This window comes from Xiphophorus hellerii, chromosome 1 (genome assembly GCF_003331165.1).
Source record: "Xiphophorus hellerii strain 12219 chromosome 1, Xiphophorus_hellerii-4.1, whole genome shotgun sequence".
NCBI classification, from domain to species: Eukaryota; Metazoa; Chordata; class Actinopteri; order Cyprinodontiformes; family Poeciliidae; genus Xiphophorus; species Xiphophorus hellerii.
In genome coordinates this window covers 80,882-101,451 of record NC_045672.1, presented here as the reverse complement: position 1 = coordinate 101,451, position 20,570 = coordinate 80,882, and the positions used below count along the sequence as shown (strand labels likewise).

The window sequence follows — 20,570 nt, the reverse complement described above, 5'->3', positions numbered from 1 at the left end:
TTGTCCGGTTGTCCTTCAGCAACCCTCCTGGATCATTGCCCCAACAACAACGGAAAAGAACCTTAATGCCACCCGGCTGATGGATGACCTCAGTGACCCTGCCATCGAGCTCAGATGTCTTCTTCAGGAAATGCTGCAGGTATTTTGCTGTTTTTAGAGAGGTATTTTGACTATTTGAAAATGATGACTTCATAGAACGGGTTTGACCTTAAACTTGCACCTGTCTTGTTGTCCTTTTGTCCTTTAGGAATTCTCCTGGATCATCTAGTTTTTCGTCTCGGATTCGCCCTTCATCGGATCCCCATCATCCACCAGAAAAGGCTTTCGTCTCCTCCTCCAACCCCCTGCTGATGGATGACATTAATTACCCTATCATCAGTGTCGGTAATCTTCCTCAAGAAATACTGCAGGTATTTTGCTGTTTGATATTTACAAGTGTGAGTTTTGAAAAGTGACTATTCATTGAGTTGCTAAAGAGTTAAACCTGCACCTGTCCTGTTGTTGTCCGGTTGTCCTTCAGCAACCCTCCTGGATCATTGCCCCAACAACAACGGAAAAGAACCTTAATGCCACCCGGCTGATGGATGACCTCAGTGACCCTGCCATCGGGCTCAGATGTCTTCCTCAAGAAATGCTGCAGGTATTTTGCTGTTATTAGAGAGGTATTTTGAGTATTTGAAAATGACTTCAGAGAACGGGTTTGACCTTAAACTTGCACCTGTCTTGTTGTCCTTTTGTCCTTTAGGAATTCTCCTGGATCATCTAGTTTTTCGTCTCGGATTCGCCCTTCATCGGATCCCCATCATCCACCAGAAAAGGCTTTCGTCTCCTCCTCCAACCCCCTGCTGATGGATGACATTAATTACCCTATCATCAGTGTCGGTAATCTTCCTCAAGAAATACTGCAGGTATTTTGCTGTTTGATATTTACAAGTGTGAGTTTTGAAAAGTGACTATTCATTGAGTTGCTAAAGAGTTAAACCTGCACCTGTCCGGTTGTCGTTCAGGAATCCACCTGGATCGTCTTTTTTTTTTCTTTTTCTTTTGGATTTTGTACTTCATTGCCCCCACCATCGACAGACAGAAGAAATAACTGAACTTGAAACGCTTATCAAAACGACTTCAGTTTATCTTTTTTTTTTTTTTTTCTTCCAAAAACTGGATAAGTCTTCAGTCTGGTACTTTGGCCTTCTCTAGCCATTCTCTTTTTTTATGAACAATTTTGTTTAGTTTTATTTATTTTAGATATGTTAAATGTTAGAATTTAATGTATATTGATGTTTGAGGGTGTGTTTTTGCATCATTTTAGCGTTACCATGGTTATGGCATTTATTATGAGTAGGCTTAGACTGGTTTATTGTGATCTGTCTGTATTTATGCTGTTTGTCTTTTTTTTTTTTTGTATATAATTTATGTCAACTGCTTTTGTTTTCTCAGTTATTTTTCTTTCCATAGGAGCTACACCTGGTCTGGTGTTCTGACTAGCTGTGGTTGCTTCCTGGAAAAGGTCATTGGCTGACATGATGCTGCCATCACCTAACATTTCTCCCTCTCCTCTTCATTTCCACGAACATGGAAAGTTCTCCTGATCAGTTGACCTGTTGTTGTGTCTCTGCTCTGTCTTCTCTCAGCTCCAGTCGGTCATGGCAGATGGCTGCTGATACTGAGCTCGGTTCTGGTTCTGTTGAAGATTTCTTCCTGTTGGAGGGGAGTTCTTCTGCTGCACTGTCGCTACATGCATGCTCTGTATTGGGGACTGCTGTAAAGTCAACAACTCAACACAAGCGATTTGCTGTCGCCCCCTGCTGGTCAGATGGAGTGAATGCTGTAAGTAACGACTCCTTACAATTTGCTGAGTTTAGTTTGGTACAAACTTTTTAGACTACTTTAATAATCAATTGAGCTTATAGCATTAGCAATATGAATACATGTGATTGAAGTAAAATTACTTCAAAGTGCATTGAGATGACATTTGTTGTGAATTAGCAATATATAAAATTGAACTTTCAAACTAATAAATGAGCCCCAAAAATAAACAATATAAAAAAACAAAAACCCCAACAACCAATACAAGAAAGTTCAAAACCCCCAAAATAGATACAAAACCCCCAAAATAGATACCAAAACACCAAAATAGATACCAAAACATTCAAAACCCCCAAAATAGATACCAAAACATTAAAAGCTTATAATTATAACGCTAATTCACAACGATGTTGTTGAGGCATTTTATAAAAAGTCATTTCAATTTAGTCAGATTACTATTGATCCAAGTTATCAATTCATTAGGTTCACTTAATTATAAAGTAGTTGAAAAAGTTTGTACCAAATAAAACCCAACAGATTGTATGGATTCGTTACTTACAGCATTCACTCCATCTGACCAGCAGGGGGCGACAGCAAATCGCTTGTGTTGAGTTGTTGACTTTACAGCAGTCCCTAACACAGAGCATGCATGTAGCGACAGTGCAGCAGAAGAACTCCGCTCTACCAGGAAGAAATCTTCAGCAGAACCAGAACCGAGCTCAGTACCAGCAGCCACCTGCTATGACCGACTGGAGGTGAGAGAAGACAGAGCAGAGACACAACAACAGGTCAACTGATCAGGAGAACTTTCCATGTTCGTGGAAATGAAAAGGAGAGGGAGAACGGTTAGGTGATGGCAGCATCATGTCAGCCAATGACCTTTTCCAGGAAGCAACCACAGCTAGTCAGAACACCAGACCAGGTGTAGCTTCTGTGGAGAGAAAAATAACTGAGAAAACAAAAAGCTAAGTTTCTAACTAAGCTTTTTAGTTAGAAAAGGTTTAGTTTCTAACTAAACTTGTTGTTTAGTTAGAAACACAAGAGCGCCACCTTCTGGCCTCTCTACAGATCAGTTCAGGTCAGAGAATGGAACTGTTTCTGTCTTTGTTTTTCCCCTCCGTGGGCTGCCACCTTATCGTGGTGGAGGGGTTTGAGTGTCCCAGTGATCCTAGGGCTGTCGGAGGCTTCATGCATCTATTTGGGTTGGGTCTGCCGGGGCAAACGGTCCTAGGTGAGGGATCTGACCAAGAGCAGCCCAAAGATTGCTTAGAAATATAGATACAGTGTTCCTATTTAGAGATGACGATATATACAGGGTTCCCGCTTACCACCAGAGCTATAGACTGAAGTCAGTTTCTCCAAGTGTTTTATCACCCTGGCGGGGCCACCAGGCTTTATTCCCTCCCCTCACCAAGCTTTGGGTTGTTATTTTAGATGGGGATTTTCTCCACCAGTGATGGTAAAGACAGATTAAAGTAAAGGTTTATAGTTAAGACATTGAACTGACTGAGGAGTTGTGAACCAATTGTGCCGTCCCATCAGTTTTCCGTTGGCTTCACATGCTGTTATTTCTGAGTTTTGATTCCTGATCCTGCACCTCAGACTTTCTGTAACTTGACATTTTATAACCGAAACACGCAGCAGACCGCTGATGTAAGAGCAGCTCTTCCACTGGACACAGGTTTTCTGTAGGAAACCCTGAAAGTTTTCCCAGGTGTCGCTTCCTGATTGTTGACTTGGAACTTTCTTGGCAATCTTTCTTAAGGAATGCTGCAGGTATTCTGCTGTTTATTTAAGTAATATTTAGAAGTTAGTTTTTGAAAAGTGGTGATTATATTCTGAGTCGTTAAAGGGCTTGACCTAGAACCTGCACCTGTCCTGTTGTCGCCTTCCTGTCCTCAATTTCCATTTGATTTGTTTCTCTGTTTCTACCAAAAACTGGACAAATAAAGTCTTCAATCTGGTGTTTTGTTAACAAAATTGTTCTTTTAAAACAAGGTTTAATTGAGACCATGCACTTTATAATTCCTTTTATTTTGTAGATTCTGTTTATGTATTTAGGATATTCTAAATGTCTTCCAGTTCCAGTGTTAAATGTTCATTAGAATTTAAAGTTTGAGATGAAGAGGACTTTTCCCCTTCAGTCTTCCACTCAGAAGCTTCTTTCTTCTCAGTTTGGTTTTTAAAGTTTTATCTTTGAGACTGTGTTCTTGCATTGTTATGCTTTAGCCATTGTATTGGTTGAAAATGGTCTCATTACCGTTTTATCGTTTATGGCAATAACTTCTTGGACAATTTATCATCCAGCAAAACTTATTGTGACGGTTGTCAACATAAATTTTGCTGGACAATAAATTGTCCCAGAAGTTATTGCCATAAACGATAATGTTGTTTTAATACCATTGTCAACTAATATAGTGGCTATGGCACAATGATGCAAAAACACATTCTCAAATATCAATAAACTTTAAATTCTAATGAACATTTAGTACTAGAACCCGAAGACATTTTAAGTGTCCAGAATAAATTTAAATGTCTTCTTCCTGTTAGGACCAGAAGAAGAGGACTCTTTCCCTTCGGTCCTCCACTCAGCAGCTTCTTTTTTCTCAGTTGGATTTTTATTTTCCATCACAACAACCTTACAAATGTTGATGAAAATAATTCATGTCTGAGTTCCTGTTTCTCCTTTTTATTTGGGTCTGAGCAGGGAGAGTTTCATCAGGTGTCCCACAGCAGCTTGATAGAATCGGGCTGTGGTACCGTCAGTAATGAGCCGAACGGGTCGGCGGTGTGTCGCTACGACTCGCTCATCTGAGGCGCCACTGGTGGGGGAGATTTGAGATCAAACAGCCTGAAAACGGCCTCGCCTGTTGAGTTTGAGTCGCTATGTCACACTGAGCCGATGGACGCTGGAAGAGAGGAGACGCAGCGAGCTTCTCCTGCTGGGCAGATCTGAGAGAAGAAAATGAGGATTTAACTATACCGTCCTGATAAGAAGCTGCCTTCTGACCCAGATGAACTCATCCATCCATGCCTGGTTCCCTCCCTCCATCCATCCTGGTTCCCTTTCATTCCTGGGAATTCCTTGCTGACCATTTTGATTTCTTTACAGGGATGTTCTCAGTCTTTTAAAATAAAAATGAATAAAGCAGAAAATCCTTGGAGTTTGTCTTTAAATGGGTAAATTGGAGCCAAGCCATTTTTTTTAGCCCTGAGCAGATTTTTAAATGGGGACTGTGGAATGGACGAGCTTTAGTTTTATCTTTTATAAGTCAGCTTTATTGACTGTTGAAAAACACACGACATCTCTAATGGTATTCACCCCGAACCTCACACACAGCGCTTGTGCATCCAAGAGTCTTCTGCAATAACCACAGTTAGAGTAACAAAATAACAGCAACATAAAGTAAGAGTTCTGTATATGATAGGGACCCCGTTACCAACATGTCATCAGATGCTTAATCATTCCTATGCTATGTGTGTAAGATACTTACATTTTTTGTAATTGGCTTGCCGTACATCATATAGGTGTTATGGCTATTTATTTTAACTTTACAGGAGTAATAAACTGAAAATATATATTTGGATTTTGAAATGCATGGAGGTGTTTAAGTGTGCAATATTATTTAAACTGGCAACACATAGCCCTGTGCACATCATCCCCACCCTGGTGGCAGCTTTATTCTGTGGGCCTGCTTAGCAAAGACAGAAAAGCTGGTCAGAGCTGATGGTTAAACAGATGGAAGAGAAACCTGGACTGATGCTGATGCTCGCTTTCCTTCAACAATGAAATAGAACAATGACATATCGGTGTTCAGAACTAAATATAAAAGACTATGGTTGGACCTGGACATTTATATTTATACATGAGCTTCCATCTAACTGAGTCTTTTTGCATGGAAGAATGTGGAAATAATAAAAAAAAACAACAGTCTCTTGATGTGCAAAGCCGAATTTGATTAAACTCAGTTCAGAAGAGGGTTTTAAAATATGTTAAGAATTATCATCCACCCCTTTTGGATTCTTGTTTTGTTTTTAGTTAAGTTGTGGAAGAAAAAAAAAGGTAGGAGAAATGATCAACACGTCACCCAAACAACGTGACGTACCGAACAGTTTGGTAACCTGTGACGCCTTCAGGGACCACCGGACAAATCACTGCGGTTCAAACTTAATATCGCTCTCTTGCTGTCATTACTACCACAGAACGTGATTATATATACTTTAAATATTCACCTCATGCCATGCTGCATTTTAGTTCACATTTCAAGTTGTCATCACATGGCACTTTCAGGGCTCGGGTTACTAAATCCTACGTTAGGGAGTACATTGAACGCATCTCTCGGTCCGAGTTTATAACTGTTGACCGACGGAAAGAGAAAAAACTTCTCATACGTTTATGGTTCTGAATCTCGGTGTTAGCATTTTGTAGTAACCTGGACGAATAGACAACTCCAAGTAAAGGGCGTCTTTGTTCACACATCACCACTCAAAGTTGTTTCTCGATTCAGGACTGATGGCTCAAGCAGAGGTAGTGAACATATATATTTTTTCTTAATAGCTGGAAGAGCCGAAGCGTGAAACTTTTAAGACGCAGCAGCTCTTCTGAAAACACGGTTCTCCGCAAAAACAAGAGTAGAAACGTCACATGGTGTTTTCGGATGGATCCGAAGCTGAACTTTGCAGACAATCTCAGCAGCTAAAGTAAACAGCGACTCCTCCAGCTAACAGAGGACGCAGTTCTCACTGCAGACCTTAATAGGACAATCAGAATAACACCGTTTTCAGAAACGTTTGTGTCATGGTTGCTTTTAAAAACAAAAATCATGTACGTTCATTAAAAAAAAAAAAACAACAACACAAACTTCTTGTAAAAGTGAAATTATCTAATCATTTTTTTTAGCAGAAACTTAAGACGAAGTGTAAATGCAGTGTTTATGTTATAGTCCGGATATATTAAAAACAAACGTATTGTAACGATTCTGTGTTTTAGTTCTGCTGGGGTTCATATGGTTATTTGTATTTGTTATAAGTTGCATTGTGATCCTTTCTGTTAGAGTGTTATGGGCTTTCCCTGTCTGACTCTGCTGGCTCCCACTCTCATGTGATAGGCCTGTCATGTGGGCGGGGGATCGGTGGAGCGGGAGTCCCAGGACCGGAAGTACCAGGACCGGAAGTGGGGGAGAGTTCAGAGGGGAGTTAGCAATGAAGCTAACAGTTGAGTGTGCCCGTTTGTTAGAAGCGTGAGCTGCAGCCTCAGGAATAGCAGCGTGTACCTATTTCTAATAAACCCTGTTTGGCGGGACTACAGCTGCGGTGTTGGCGTCATTACATCGGTGTCAGAAGTAAACCATTACGAGCGGAGCCGAGTGGGTCTTGTTAGCTCGTTATCTCCGCCGGCTGCGCTAGCATCATGGACGGCACGTTTCCCCACGTGAGAGTTAAGTCGGAAAGAGAGGAGGACAGTGAGGCGTGGTGTGCGGAGCTTAATAAAATGGCTCGGGCGAAGGCTTCCCTGCACGGCTCCGCAGCGAGGATGGCTGCCGAAGCAGGTCTGGGTGCCGGTGCGAAGTTGCGCCCGTCGACGCCATTGTCCCAGGAAGCGCCGAACGATCTTGTCAACAAGTGTGGTGGCGGGCAGGACTATTGCAATGATGGTGGCGTCCATAGCATGGCTGTTCAGTTGAAGACGCCCAAGTACTCCGGTAGGTCAAGCTGGGAGGCGTTCCATGCACAGTTTGAGCTGCTGGCACAGGCTGGACGTTGGACAGTGGAGCATAAAGCCCTGCAGCTAGCTCTCTGCCTACAAGATGATGCATTGGACTGCTTATTGCTGCTCGGTTCAGAGGACAGAAAAGACTATGATGCCTTAATCGGAGCTCTAAAGAGGCGGTTTGGACAATGTGTACAGCCCGACATCTTTAAAAATAAAGTCAGTGGCAGGAGCAGGTTGCCGGGTGAACCCTTGCGTGTTTTAGCTAATGACATTGAGAGCCTCACACGCAGAGCGTATGCACACATGCAGTCAGGTGTACAGAACAAATTGGCGAAAGATCAGTTCATCAGAGCTCTGTCACCTCCGGAGCTGCTGTGCAGGTCCAGCTGATGCACCCCCAAACCCTGCAGGATGCTTTGGATTTAGCTGTGGAGAGGGAGTGCTTGGTTGGAGTAGCAGCTGGAGAGGACCAGAGAGGACAACCACCAGCATGCAGATCTGTGGAGGAAGCAGAGTGGAACCTGGAGAAGCCTGCTTGGGCCTCAGAGTTGGCGGAAATCCGCAGCCCCTGTCCTTTGTTGGGGCTGTGGTCAACCAGGGCATCTCCTCAGACGGTGTCCTAAAGCAGTCAAGAAGCAGGGAAACGATACGGGGTCTGCATGGGGGAGGCATCGCAGACCCTTGCCGTAGCCTCCACACCTTCATTGCCAGCAGGCGGGGCCCGACAGCGTCATCAGGGGGTCCTGGCCCAGACTCCCCCAGACATGCACTCAAGCCAAAGCCAACCGACCATGGTTGCAGTGGTTGGCCGCACCTGTGTTGGGGATTTTTGTTATGTCACAGTGGAAGGAATTCCCTGCACGGCCCTGATTGACACTGGTTCCACCATAACGCTAGTGAGGCCTGATGTGGTGCCAGACTGGACTTGGATTCAGCCCACTACAGCGCACAGTCACAGGGGACATGGCACCTATGAAGGGGAGGGGGACAATGACTGTTAATGTAGGTGGCCGATCTATCACCCACCCCGTGTGGGTAGCAGAGGTGCAGGACATGTGCATATTAGGATTGGACTTTTTAAGGGCTGCGGGGTGCCAGTTGGATTTGGGAGGGGGGACATGGAGCTTTAAAGAAGGCCCCCTCATTCCGCTGATGCCCGCAGTTTCTGACCCAGTTCTGCTGGGGCCTGTGGTCTGTCACACAGAACCTCAGATTGCAGCTGTTGAGCACATCTCACCTCAGATCAACCAGATTGCTGCCGCAACAGTCCCCACACCTACATACCCTATACCCCCAGTTTGGATGCCTCATGAGACAGAAGATGCATCGGTGACCATGATGCAGAAGATCTGGGCAGAGAACTGTAGGGTTTTGGACACCCAGCAGGAATAACAACTGTGGCAGCTGCTCGTGGACTTTAAGGACAGTTTTGCTCTGAGTGAAGACCAGGTGGGGCGGACTCGGTTGGTGGAGCACGACGTTCTGACAGGAGATGCACCCCCGATAAAATGTCGGCCCCGTCGGCTCCCCCTGGCCCGGCAGGAAGCATGTGACAAGGCAGTGTTGGACATGTTGCAGGCTGGCATTATTGAGCCTTCGGACAGTCCCTGGGTGGCTGCTGTTGTCATGGTGCCTAAAAAGAATGGAGAGTGGCGCCTGTGTGCTGATTACAGGCCGCTGAATGGGGTGACAGAAAAAGATTCATATCCACTACCTAGGGTCGATGAGTCACTGGACCTAGTGTCAGGCTCCAACTGGTTCTCGTCTCTGGATCTTCGCAGCGGTTATTACCAGGTCCCCCTATCAACGAGTGCCAGACCAAAGACTGCTTTTTGCACGGGACGGGGACTTTGGCAGTTTAAAGTGCTCTCATTTGGGCTGTGCAATGCACCTGCCACCTTTTCCAGACTGATGGACCGGGTGCTGGCTGACATCCCTCGCCAAGAGTGCCTGGTGTATCTGGATGACATACTGGTCCATGGCACCTCTTTTGCAACGGCCCTGGGTTCACTCCGTCGGGTGCTGGAGAGAATTAGAGCAGCAGGGCTGAGGCTCCACCCAGATAAATGTCACTTCATGCAACAAGAAGTGACATTTCTGGGTCACCGGGTTGGAAGGGAGGGAATCAGCACGATGGAGGACAAAGTAAAGATGGTGGCAGAGTGGCCAATCCCCTCAACCCAGAGAGATCTTAAAAGTTTCCTGGGCCTGGCTTCTTATTACAGGAGGTTTGTGCGGGGGTTTGCAAGTATAGCGGCTCCCCTGTTCTAACTCCTCCAGAAGAACCGAGACTACGTGTGGACTGAACAGTGCCAGGGAGCATTTGACTGTCTGCGGCAAAGTCTGACTGAGGCCACAGTGCTCGCTCCTGCTGACCCCTCTCTCCCTTTCATTCTTGACACGGATGCAAGTAACGTGGGAGTCAGGGGTGTCCTTTCCCAGTTGGGGGAAGAAGGCGAGAGAGTGGTGGGGTATTTTAGCAGGGCCTTTAACAAAGCAGAGAGGCATTACTGCGTGACAAGGCGGGAGCTGCTGGCGGTGGTGCTTTCTGTGCGTCATTTTAAGTACTACCTGTGTGGCCTGCCTTTCACTATAAGGACTGATCACTCTGCTCTCCAATGGCTGGTGTCTTTTAAGGAACCTGAGGGTCAGGTGGCCCGGTGGCTGGAAGAGCTGCAGTCCTACAACTTCTCAGTTGTCCATCGGGCTGGAGCTAAGCACGCTAATGCCGATGCCCTCTCCCGTCGCCCTTGTGCTGCATGGGGATGCAGTTACTGTGACCGGAGGGAGAGGTTGGAGGAGGAACAGCTGCAACGGAGCCAGCCAGGATCATGTCGGGGTGACCCAGTAATCTGCAGGGAGCTGCAGGCGGTTGGCACAGACAGCTGGAGGCATCAACAGGAACAGGATCCTGACATCCAGCCTGTGTTACAGTGGGTGGAGAGACAACTGAAACCACCATGGGAGGAGGTGGCTGGGCTCTCGCTGGCAACTAAAGGATTGTGGTCCAAGTTTGAGGCTCTGCGTCTGGAAGACGGGGTGCTGCAGAGGGCATGGAAAGACCCTGCCACAGGTGAGGAGCGGTGGCAAATTGTAGTCCCCAAAGGCCTGAAAGACGTAGTCCTGCAGGCCATGCATGGAGCATCTGGGTCCGGACATTTTGGCGCCACAAAAACACTCCGCCGCCTCCGGCAGGGGTTTTACTGGGGCCGGTGCAGGAGGGACGTGGAGGACTTCTGCCGCCGCTGTGACCTCTGCACAGCACGGAAGGGGCCGACAGGTCAGTCGCATGCCCTCCTGCAACGGTTTGTTGTAGGGGCCCCTATGGAAAGAGTGGCGGTGGACGTTATGGGTCCACTGCCACGCTCAGACAAGGGAAACTGTTATGTTTTGTCAGCTATTGACTATTTTACAAAATGGCCAGAGGCCTACGCCATCCCTGATCAGGAGGCAGAGACAGTGGCAGATGCCTTGTTGGGGGGATTTATTAGCAGGTTTGGGGTGCCAGACATTATTCATAGTGACCAGGGCAGAAATTTTGAGTCACGGGTTTTTTCTGTCATGTGCAGCCGTCTTGGCATCCAGAAAACAAGAACGACACCACTACATCCCCAGAGCGACGGACTGGTGGAAAGACTCCACCGCACCTTGGGACAGCAGCTGGCCATTCTCACAGCGGAGCATCAGCGGGACTGGGACTAGCACCTTCCACTGGTGCTAATGGCATGCCGCTCAGCTGTACAGGACTCCACAGCGTGCACTCCATCGCTCCTCATGTTGGGGAGAGAGTTGCGCACACCAGCTGAACTGTCTTTTGGATGCCCTCCGGATGCACCTGCTGTTTCAGCTGGTCCTGAGTATGCCAGAAAGCTTCAGGATAGGTTGGAGACAGCACATGCATTTGCTCGGAGACAACAGGAACAAGCAGGTGTGCGTCAAAAACGGAACTATGATGTAAGAGCTAAGGGCCGACACTTTACACCAGGAGAGTTGGTCTGGGTTTACAACCCTCGGAGAAAGAAGGGTCGTTGTCCGAAGCTGGACAGTCAGTGGGTGGGCCCCTGCAGAGTGTTGGAGCGCATGGGGGAGGTTGTTTACAGAGTGCAGATGCTCCAGAACAGGAGAAAACTAGCACTGCACAGGGACAGGTTGGCCCCCTACCAAGGCAGAGCTGCACCACAGGCCCCAGAAGGCCATCAGTCGGGGTCGCCGGTATCGCTACCAGCTTCTCCAGCAGCCATACCGCTGTTGCCGAATGATGTCCCAGCGATGCCGTCTGAAGCGCCGCAGGGAGCGCGCCCACAGCGGACGAGGAGGGCCCCGAGACGGTTTGATGACTTTGTTTGTTCCCTCGTGGGCAAGGAACTCTGTAGTGGGGGGGTAGTGTAACGATTCTGTGTTTTAGTTCTGCTGGGGTTCATATGGTTATTTGTATTTGTTATAAGTTACATTGTGATCCTTTCTGTTAGAGTGTTATGGGCTTTCCCTGTCTGACTCTGCTGGCTCCCACTCTCATGTGATAGGCCTGTCATGTGGGCGGGGGATAGGTGGAGCGGGAGTACCAGGACCGGAAGTGGGGGAGAGTTCAGAGGGGAGTTAGCAATGAAGCTAACAGTTGAGTGTGCCCGTTTGTTAGAGGCGTAAGCTGCAGCCTCAGGAATAGCAGCGTGTACCTATTTCTAATAAACCCTGTTTGGCGGGACTACAGCTGCGGTGTTGGCGTCATTACAGTATATTTTATCAATTTATTTTATTATTTATTAAATTTGTGCCTGAAAACATAAAGAAGATTGACAAGGCAAGACCCTATAAGAACATATTTTCTAAAACGCTTTACATGACTAGAAGGAAAAATAAAACAACAATAAAATCACATTGCAATGACAAAATGCAAGGATAAACAATGATGTACATCATAAAGTGAACATCATCATAAAGTAGACTTTATGATGTTCCAGGTATTATTAATCAAAGGCATCTCTAAGCAAAATGGATTTAGCCTTGATTTAAAAAACTGTTTAATCAGTTTTGCAGTTTTCTATAAGTGTGTTCCAGATTAGTGAAGTATAAAAACTGAATGGTGCTTTTATCATTGTATTTGATTAAAAGTATAGGAAGATGTTTATTTCCTTTGTGGATTCTAATTCATTTCAAGAAGCTAAATAAATAAATACAAGCTTTACAGGCATAAAAGTGCTGTCTATTGCTTCACATAATCCTGTCTATGCTTCCTCTTCCAGGAGCTGGAGCAGATCTTGACATGGCTGACTGAGGAAGGTTTTGCACCCGAGGCCTCCAAAGAGGCTCAGCTGGCTTTTCTGTGGCGTACCTTCCTTCACACACGAAGCTGTCTGGACAGTGTGACTAAGGATCTGGGAGCAAAACGCTTGCAACATTTTGCGGAGATGGCAGAGGTAGATTATCACTGCTCAGTTAATCAGCGCTGTCTGGGATTGTAATGATGAGCAAGGCGATCTTTTTGTCTGTAAGGTACGCAAGTCCTTGGAGCAGATCAAAATCTTCACAGAGCAGAAAGACGTTTTGGCTCAGGAGATACAAGATGAGAACGAACAACTCAGAAAGCAGCTGCTGCACCTCGTTTCACTGCAAGGTAGGACTTTTACTTGCACATTGTGTAAAAGTTTGAGTAATTATAGACAGTTGACGAAACCTCTGGCACATTTTCAGTGCTTATTTGTGACTGCAGTATGATATTACATAGGAATGAGCCACCTTCTCCCTTTTCTCTTATCTATTTTCTGTTCTTAATTAATTAAATGTAGCACTTTATTGATGCAACATGTGCTGCTTTTGCTATCAATATCTGTCTTCATGTAACACCAAATCACCAAAACACTTTTAACCCCAGAAATGTAATGATTATGAGTTAAATTACATCCACCTCTCCTACTCCTTTCTTCCAGATTCCCAGATAAATGAAGTTGCTAAAATGTTGTACCAGCAGGGTCTCACTGAGCTGATTCACAGCTCCCCCAGTGAGCAGGTGGCGTATCTCCTGGTGGAGAGGGCTTCCCTGCTTGAGATGAATCAGGATCCTGGTGATGGAGACCCAGAGAGTCGACTGAGGACCCACGCAGAACCACTGAACCCCGTCATATGTGCGGTAGGTGAAACAGTAGTACTATTATTTTCGTGGTGTGTGGGTTTAATTTTTAAAGTCTTCACAGATAAAAACTGTCAAGGTAAAAAAGTGAGATTTATTGGAGTAGAATGTTTTTTCTATCTCAGTCCAGTCCAGTGCTGAGACTCTAATGAATTCTGCTGCACTGGTCTGCAACCTGACCATTATAAACATTTGTCTATAATGCTGATTAAGACCAAAAAGTGAGTTCACACCACACTGATTCTAAAGTCTCTGCGGGAGTGACAAGTGCATTTTTGAACCAATTTTAAGGTGCTTTAATTGCTTTTTGAAAGTATTAATTAGTCATAGTCAAAATCCTCTGACTATGACGATTCAGGTCACATGAGAAGGATTTTTGTGACTCTTATCATGTAAAAACCTAAACTAAATGTTGAATTAGATATGCTGACTATGATATTCATCTTTAGAACATTTATAATTTTTTTGAAGCTTTATTTTTGTTTGGTTTTGTTGCATTTTTAATATGATCTAAGCCCTTTTTTTATTTTTGAGTCTTTACAATTTTATAAAACAAAGATTTTTTGTTCAGTTACCGGTAATATTTGTTTTTCTTACAATGAAGTAAAATCTTACAAATTTAGAATTGTAATATTTCTAAATTATTTCCTCTTTACAATACATACTTATTACATACTCTGTTTCCTCAATTTTACAATTTATATATTATTTAGTTGGATTTGCTTAGTAGTTATTTTACTTTATCTGTAGTAGACTGAACATTTTGTTTGCATAATTTATCTTAAGCTGTTATCCCCATTAAAGCACTTTGCATTTGATTGATTGAATGATAGGTTGCAGCGGTAAAGTTTACATGTTTTCCTTTTTCTTGATTATTATATGAATAATTTCTGGTATTAATTGTAATTTTGCAGCCCACCCACAAGAGGTCCCCACGACCTTTACAAAGCTCCTGGAAGAAAATATTTGGACTCCATAAGACTTTGCAGAGCAAGCACACCTTCGTACCTGTATGTATACGAGCTTCTAACTGCAGTGCTAAGGAAACATGTTTAGCCCTCTTACAGACTTCTTCTGTTTTTGCTTCTGTGTTCCCTTTAAAAATGCGAGAAAAAAAATATCACATAAAGAAAACTTGTGTAAATACAAAATACAGTTTTCAAATTCTGATTTAATTTATGGATGGGAAACAAAACTATCCAAGCCAAGTCAGCTCAATATTAAAAACTAATAGCTCACTAAAGCTAGTACCAGGTTTTGATGAGTGTTTGGGGGATTTTTAACATAGAGCTCGGTTGGTTTGGATAACTTTCTTTTCTCAGAACATTTGGCCAGTATTACAGTTTTTCTCAATTACTTTGGTGCATTTCTCAGAACAGAACTGTAATTCTCAAAGCTACTTGCCCAACCTTCGTATTATTGCGTCTCTCATGCACATCAAGAAAAGCAGTTTCTCATTTCTTTCAACCAGTTGAAATGCTTTGATATATCCATGAAAGTGATTATGTACAGTTCTCTACTTTTTCCTACCTTTTCTGTTGCTTATGTCACGTTGACTGAAATGTGTAGTTATCTCTTGAATCATCTCAACCTAAACAACATTTAAGCAAAAGTCTTAACATGCAAAGTTGTAATAATATGTTGGGCATATTTCTATACATTTTCATTAGTCTTTTCTTACTAAGTCTGTCCTGAGTTGGTACATTGCTCCCAGGTGAATCCTGACGTTCTCAAAATGTGTGAGGCATCAGCTCAACCAAAGATCGAGCAATTTTCTGAAGTAGCTCAAAGTTGCATCTCATGAACCATCAACTGTCCGGTATATAGATTATACTGTATAGCTGGAGCACAAGACGATGTTACGTTTCTGACAATGAAAAGACAAGGGACTGGACAGGATACTCTTGTATTGACAACATTACTAATCAGTTTGACTGTCTTATTTGTACTCGATGAAATAAGGACTTGTCTTATTGAGGCTTTGACGTGTTCACTGACACAGATATTTAATTTTGAGAAATGAGCTAAGGATTTTGAGAAAGACATTGGTTTTTGCAGGTAATCCATGGTGTTCTGTTTGTACAAACTGTTTTGAGAAATGTGTTTACCGTTTTGCAAATGTTGAGAATGATTCGAGAAATGCACCGAAGCGACTGAGAAAATCTGTAAAATATCTTTATTGATCTTGTAACAGCACTTTCATACTAAGCAGCATTGTATTCTGCATGGACTAACAAACTATGAAACTGCTTTTTGTCATTTGGATGATCATGAAACTGACTTTGTGGGCATCTTCTGCATGCCAGTTTTTTTATTCTCTAACGTCACTCTTTGTTTTGCCTTTTCCAGTGATACTAATCTTGCCAGCAGCAGATAAACTTTGCATGACAGAAGTTCAAGGTCCAACACCACTCATGCATCTTTCTCCAGATCGTACCTCAAGGTGTTGTCTCTGTCTCAGCTTGTTTTTGGATATTTTTACTCAAGTCTTTCTTTGTTATTTGCAAACATTTAAATTGCTTCAGATTTGTCCATTTTGGTAGCATGTGTCTTCATCCCCTTCCAGGGTGGGGAGACACCTTTGGCCGGTGAACCAAGACGTTTGGAGAAGGAGTGTTCCCGACTGGAGCGGGATGTGGAAGAAGGTTCCCGCAGGTTGGCCATGGCCCACAACGAGATCCGGCATTTGAAAGATGAACTGGAGTCTGCTCACTTTACCCAGAAAACATATGGTAAAACATATTAGTCAGTCACTTACAGAGTGGTAAAAATAGTCTGTTACAGATTACTTGTCTGTGTTTTTTGGTAACACCCAAATGTTTCCAATCAAATAAATTAAATAAATATAATGTTAGACAAAAATATATATACATATATATATATATAGTATTAAAAAACAAGATCATCCCACTTCCCCATGCTGGAGATTTTAGTTTAACAGTAACAATAAATAAAGACCCAAAGTAAAATACTTCTATTGATATTGGTTTACTTATAATAATAATACTTACATTTGTGGGAACACTTACAAGTAAAACAAGTAACTGTAACTTTGGTATCAAATAATTACAATAATAGATTATTCTTGGTTTCTTTTCAGAGGGCCATCTGTAATAACTCACATTAAGATTATAATTAGAGTAACTAATAAGTAATGGTTATCATAAAATTATAAATGAATGCTAAATCAGAGAAGCTAAAGAAGTAATAAATGTGATTTTGATATTGAACTTGAAATGGTGTAAAACGTGTAACTGCAATTAAAGATCACTGATATGTTGGAGGTAGATGGTAGATAAAAGGTTAGGGGAAAAAGGGGAACTAACAGGAGAGCAGGGATGACCAATGCCTTACTTGGAAACAGATTGTTGAACAACTTAAACTTTTCAAAGACAAGGTTGTGCAGGCAACGGACGTAGGAGGACCGCTGAGCAACCCTGAGACATTAGCACAGACATCAAGACATAATGTCTCTAAGACAAAGATGGATATGAGATCTATCCAAGTGGACAGCCAATGAAACAGACACAGTAACAGTGCTAGCCAATGCAAACTCACCAAAAGGGTGGATAAACCCTATAAAAGGTGGGTCCAACAGAGGAACCTTTGGTTGGATCTTTCAGGCAGCTTCAAGCCAAGATCGAGATGGACAAAAAAAACTCTGCAGCTGAAGAAGAGCTGGGGCCACAGAGCCGAAGACTGTCCTGCACATGGGGACCAACCCGTCAGCTCGCAACATGTGGCTTCAAATCGCACTTCTCTCATCAGCTGGGTTCAGACCCCAAAGACAAAGATGAAGACCAAGGCAAAGATGAAGATAAAGGCAAAGACGAAGAACTGGTGCCTTCCTTCCATGATGTCAGCTCGCCTACATCTCAACCGACCAGAAAGATCGTGAGACAAGATGAACTGAGCTTCAGAGCCGCAAGACAAGAAGCTGAGGAACGCTACACATATGAGGAAGTCACCCTAAGACCTGAGACCTACTGCTCTAATTCGGTACTCTTTCTGCCAGCACCCAAGTCCAGAGACGCCCAAGTCACCATCCATGCAGAGACGAAAGCTCATCAGACCTACAGAGATCCGGCCTTCGACGATCAACCTCCTCCTCCTCCTGCTGCAACACCTTCTTCATCATCAGGCCAGTTCTGGGGTTCGAAACGCCAAACTCCATCCATCTCTCTCAAAGGTTTCCTTTTTAGTTCTCAGTGTCAGCATTAGGGAAAGATAGGCTAAATGATTGATTTTACTTATTTGATTATTTTTGCTGATTAATTAAGCTGTACTGACCCTTGCAAAATTGCCTTACTAATAAGATCTTTAGCATAAAGAAAATCTAAAAGATTTTGTGGACATTCAATTAATGAGTCACCTCAGAGTTCTTTGATGGTTGAAAAATAGCTATGATATTTGATTCTGGGGAGGAAAAGGTGTAAAATATTTTATAGGTTGCTTTTAGCCCAAAACTATATATAAAACAACATCCTTGGGACTCGACCTGAGTCACTAAAACCAACCTGGTTCAGTAACAAGTGCAAGCTGTAATAAAGAGAAAGAGTGACTGTTAACAGGTGTGCTCTGTGAAACTAGTTGGCTGCAGGCTGCTCAGTCTGGCTAGTTCATAGGGGGAAGAAGGGCGGGGCATCTGGGGGGGGGGGGGGGGGGGGGGGAGGAGTGTTGTGCAGCAACAACTATATATTATATGTATATATATAGTTGTTGCTGCACAATAGTCTCTGGGTGTTTTGTAGTGATGGTGAGATGAAGCCTCATGAGGCATTGAACCACTTGAGCCAACTGGTTCGAGAAAGGGTTCATTTCTTGAGGCTTCATGTGCACACGAAACCACCTACTGGCCAGGTGTATAATCACAGCCAGCTGTATCTTAACATGTGTGATGCATTGAATTTTTGTCTATTATGGCTCTTGGGAATGACGTCACAAAAGGTGTAGGACGAAATCATTTGTCTACATAAATTATGTATACACATATGTGTATAATAAAATATTGTTTGAATGTATTCTCTGTGTGTAATTATTCCCAAAATAGTAGTGTCATGTGATATGGCATGTTGTGTAATAATGTTTTTCTGTGACTCTAGAAAAATGGCATGGGCTTAATCAGGCAGAGGACAGTGAAAGTGCTTGTGGAACTAGGGAGGGGGTAGTGAATAGGCTAATGCTTGTGTAACTTAGACTTAATAAAAATGCATGAAATGCAATTTCTCCACAGTTTTTGGTTTCAAACGATTTCTCTTTTTTGACACTACATGGATGAGGTGTTATTATTGTACCCCAACTCCTTGGAGCACAATAAACACCTCACCTTTACAGAAAATAAGAAACAGTGAAAAATACAGTTCCTCATAAGCAAACATAATGCATCTGCAAATGTTCAGTTCACCTTACCTTGTTAGGGCTTATCAAATCAAAATGTTCCCACATAGGGGAAATCCTCCTCTTTCTCGCCGGCTCCATCCTACTCCTATCCTGTCCTGTGCTCCTAAATCTCCTACCTACCTACCTACCTACACTCTCCAAACACCAAACCAACTGTCTCAAACTAAATAACCACTATCCAAACTCTGCTATCCAAACTATCAAAACTCTATCCACTCTCTCAACTGACCGCAACTCGCCTACAACAACCCACATTTTGAATGGAGCCTGTGGGGTTTCTAAAGCTGTCAAACCCCGCGCCAAACTCTGAGCCACTTCCCGAAACAGTCACGTGGTACAGCCGGGCAGCGAGGCTTCGGACGTCATCGTTTTCGGCTCCTCCCCTAAATGAAGCAAGCTTCGATACGCGCTTTACGGAAATTCCCCCTCCATTACTCGACACACGCCTCGAAGCCTCGGCACATCACGTAACATCACTAGTGTTTTGTGACTTCCTGGATGAGTTGTTGATGCACTCAGAGTATTTTTGGTAAGCTGTACAAGTGGCTTTGTTACCCTTCCCAGGCAAAAACTTTTTTACTAGAATTTCTTTAGATTGTTTTTCATTTTTTTAGATAACATTAGGTGTCCCAAAATTAGTGTTAATCCATGATTTAACTGGGAAGAAATTACGTTTTTACAAAAGCCCAGGTTGGTTTGAGTAGCTTTGTTTCCTGAAAACTACCGTCTTGTATTTAATTAGATTATTGTCTGAAGTAAAACTTTCATGTTCTGAAAATCTGTGGAAAAAAAGAACAGAGGAAATCTTAAGATTTCTCATAGCTGATCCTAAGACTATGAATTGAAACGATTGTTTTCACGGCTCTTTTTGCCAGCCACTGTTTTAAGAAGAAAACAGTGGCTGTAAGTGTAATATTACATTTAAATGTAATATTTCTGCTTTCTGTGTTTCAGAGCCTGAGCTGCAGTCAGCACAGGAGGAGGTGAAGCAGCTCAGGAAGGAAGTAGGAAAACTAAAAGAATATGGTAAGCCATTATTCCCGGTTGTGTTTTAACTAACAATGTTATTTGCACAGTTAAACATGAACTAAAAAAAAAAACCAAACATACCACAACATGTACAAAAACTGACCAGCTTAACCTCAGTGATTTGAAGGAAGCATAATTTGCTCCAGTATTTCCTGGCAGAGATCTGTGCCGACTTTAATTGTGATAAAACCAACATTAGCAGATGACTTGACTCCCCAAATCATTACCAAGGGTGGAATTTCTTATCTTAAAAATCTCCCCATTACTCTTGAATGGCCTTTGTTGTACGATTGCTTCATTCAGCTTTAGTTTAAAATTTTTTGGACAGCACATAGTGTCACAATGTAACTGTTTCCCTGGAGGCCTTGCATTTTAATAGAAAGGTTATATAAAAGTAAGACCAGCGCCAGTTAGGCTTACAAGCAAATAAAACCCATTTCATTTCATAAAAAGGGACTCTAGAGCCAAAAAAAGACCCCCTGGAGGGGTTAAAAAAAA

At 43.2% G+C, this 20,570-nt stretch overlaps 1 protein-coding gene across 3 annotated transcripts in view; it reads left to right on the top strand.

The window, feature by feature from the left end:
* The first annotated feature begins 6,146 nt into the window (after nt 1-6,146).
* Nucleotides 6,147-20,570, top strand: part of LOC116724781 (coiled-coil domain-containing protein 30-like) — a 22,661-nt gene continuing 8,237 nt past the window's right edge. For 2 of the 3 annotated variants that reach the window (XM_032570523.1, XM_032570516.1), the window contains exons 1-7: nt 6,147-6,334; nt 12,760-12,933; nt 13,010-13,130; nt 13,444-13,643; nt 14,558-14,653; nt 16,210-16,375; nt 19,998-20,069. In XM_032570523.1, the coding sequence (XP_032426414.1) occupies nt 6,320-6,334; nt 12,760-12,933; nt 13,010-13,130; nt 13,444-13,643; nt 14,558-14,653; nt 16,210-16,375; nt 19,998-20,069 (844 nt within the window). In that variant the 5' untranslated portion in view covers nt 6,147-6,319. Of the gene's footprint in view, nt 6,335-12,759; nt 12,934-13,009; nt 13,131-13,443; nt 13,644-14,557; nt 14,654-16,209; nt 16,376-19,997; nt 20,070-20,570 lie in introns of those variants that run through there. The other variant, XM_032570531.1, reaches the window with a different exon arrangement.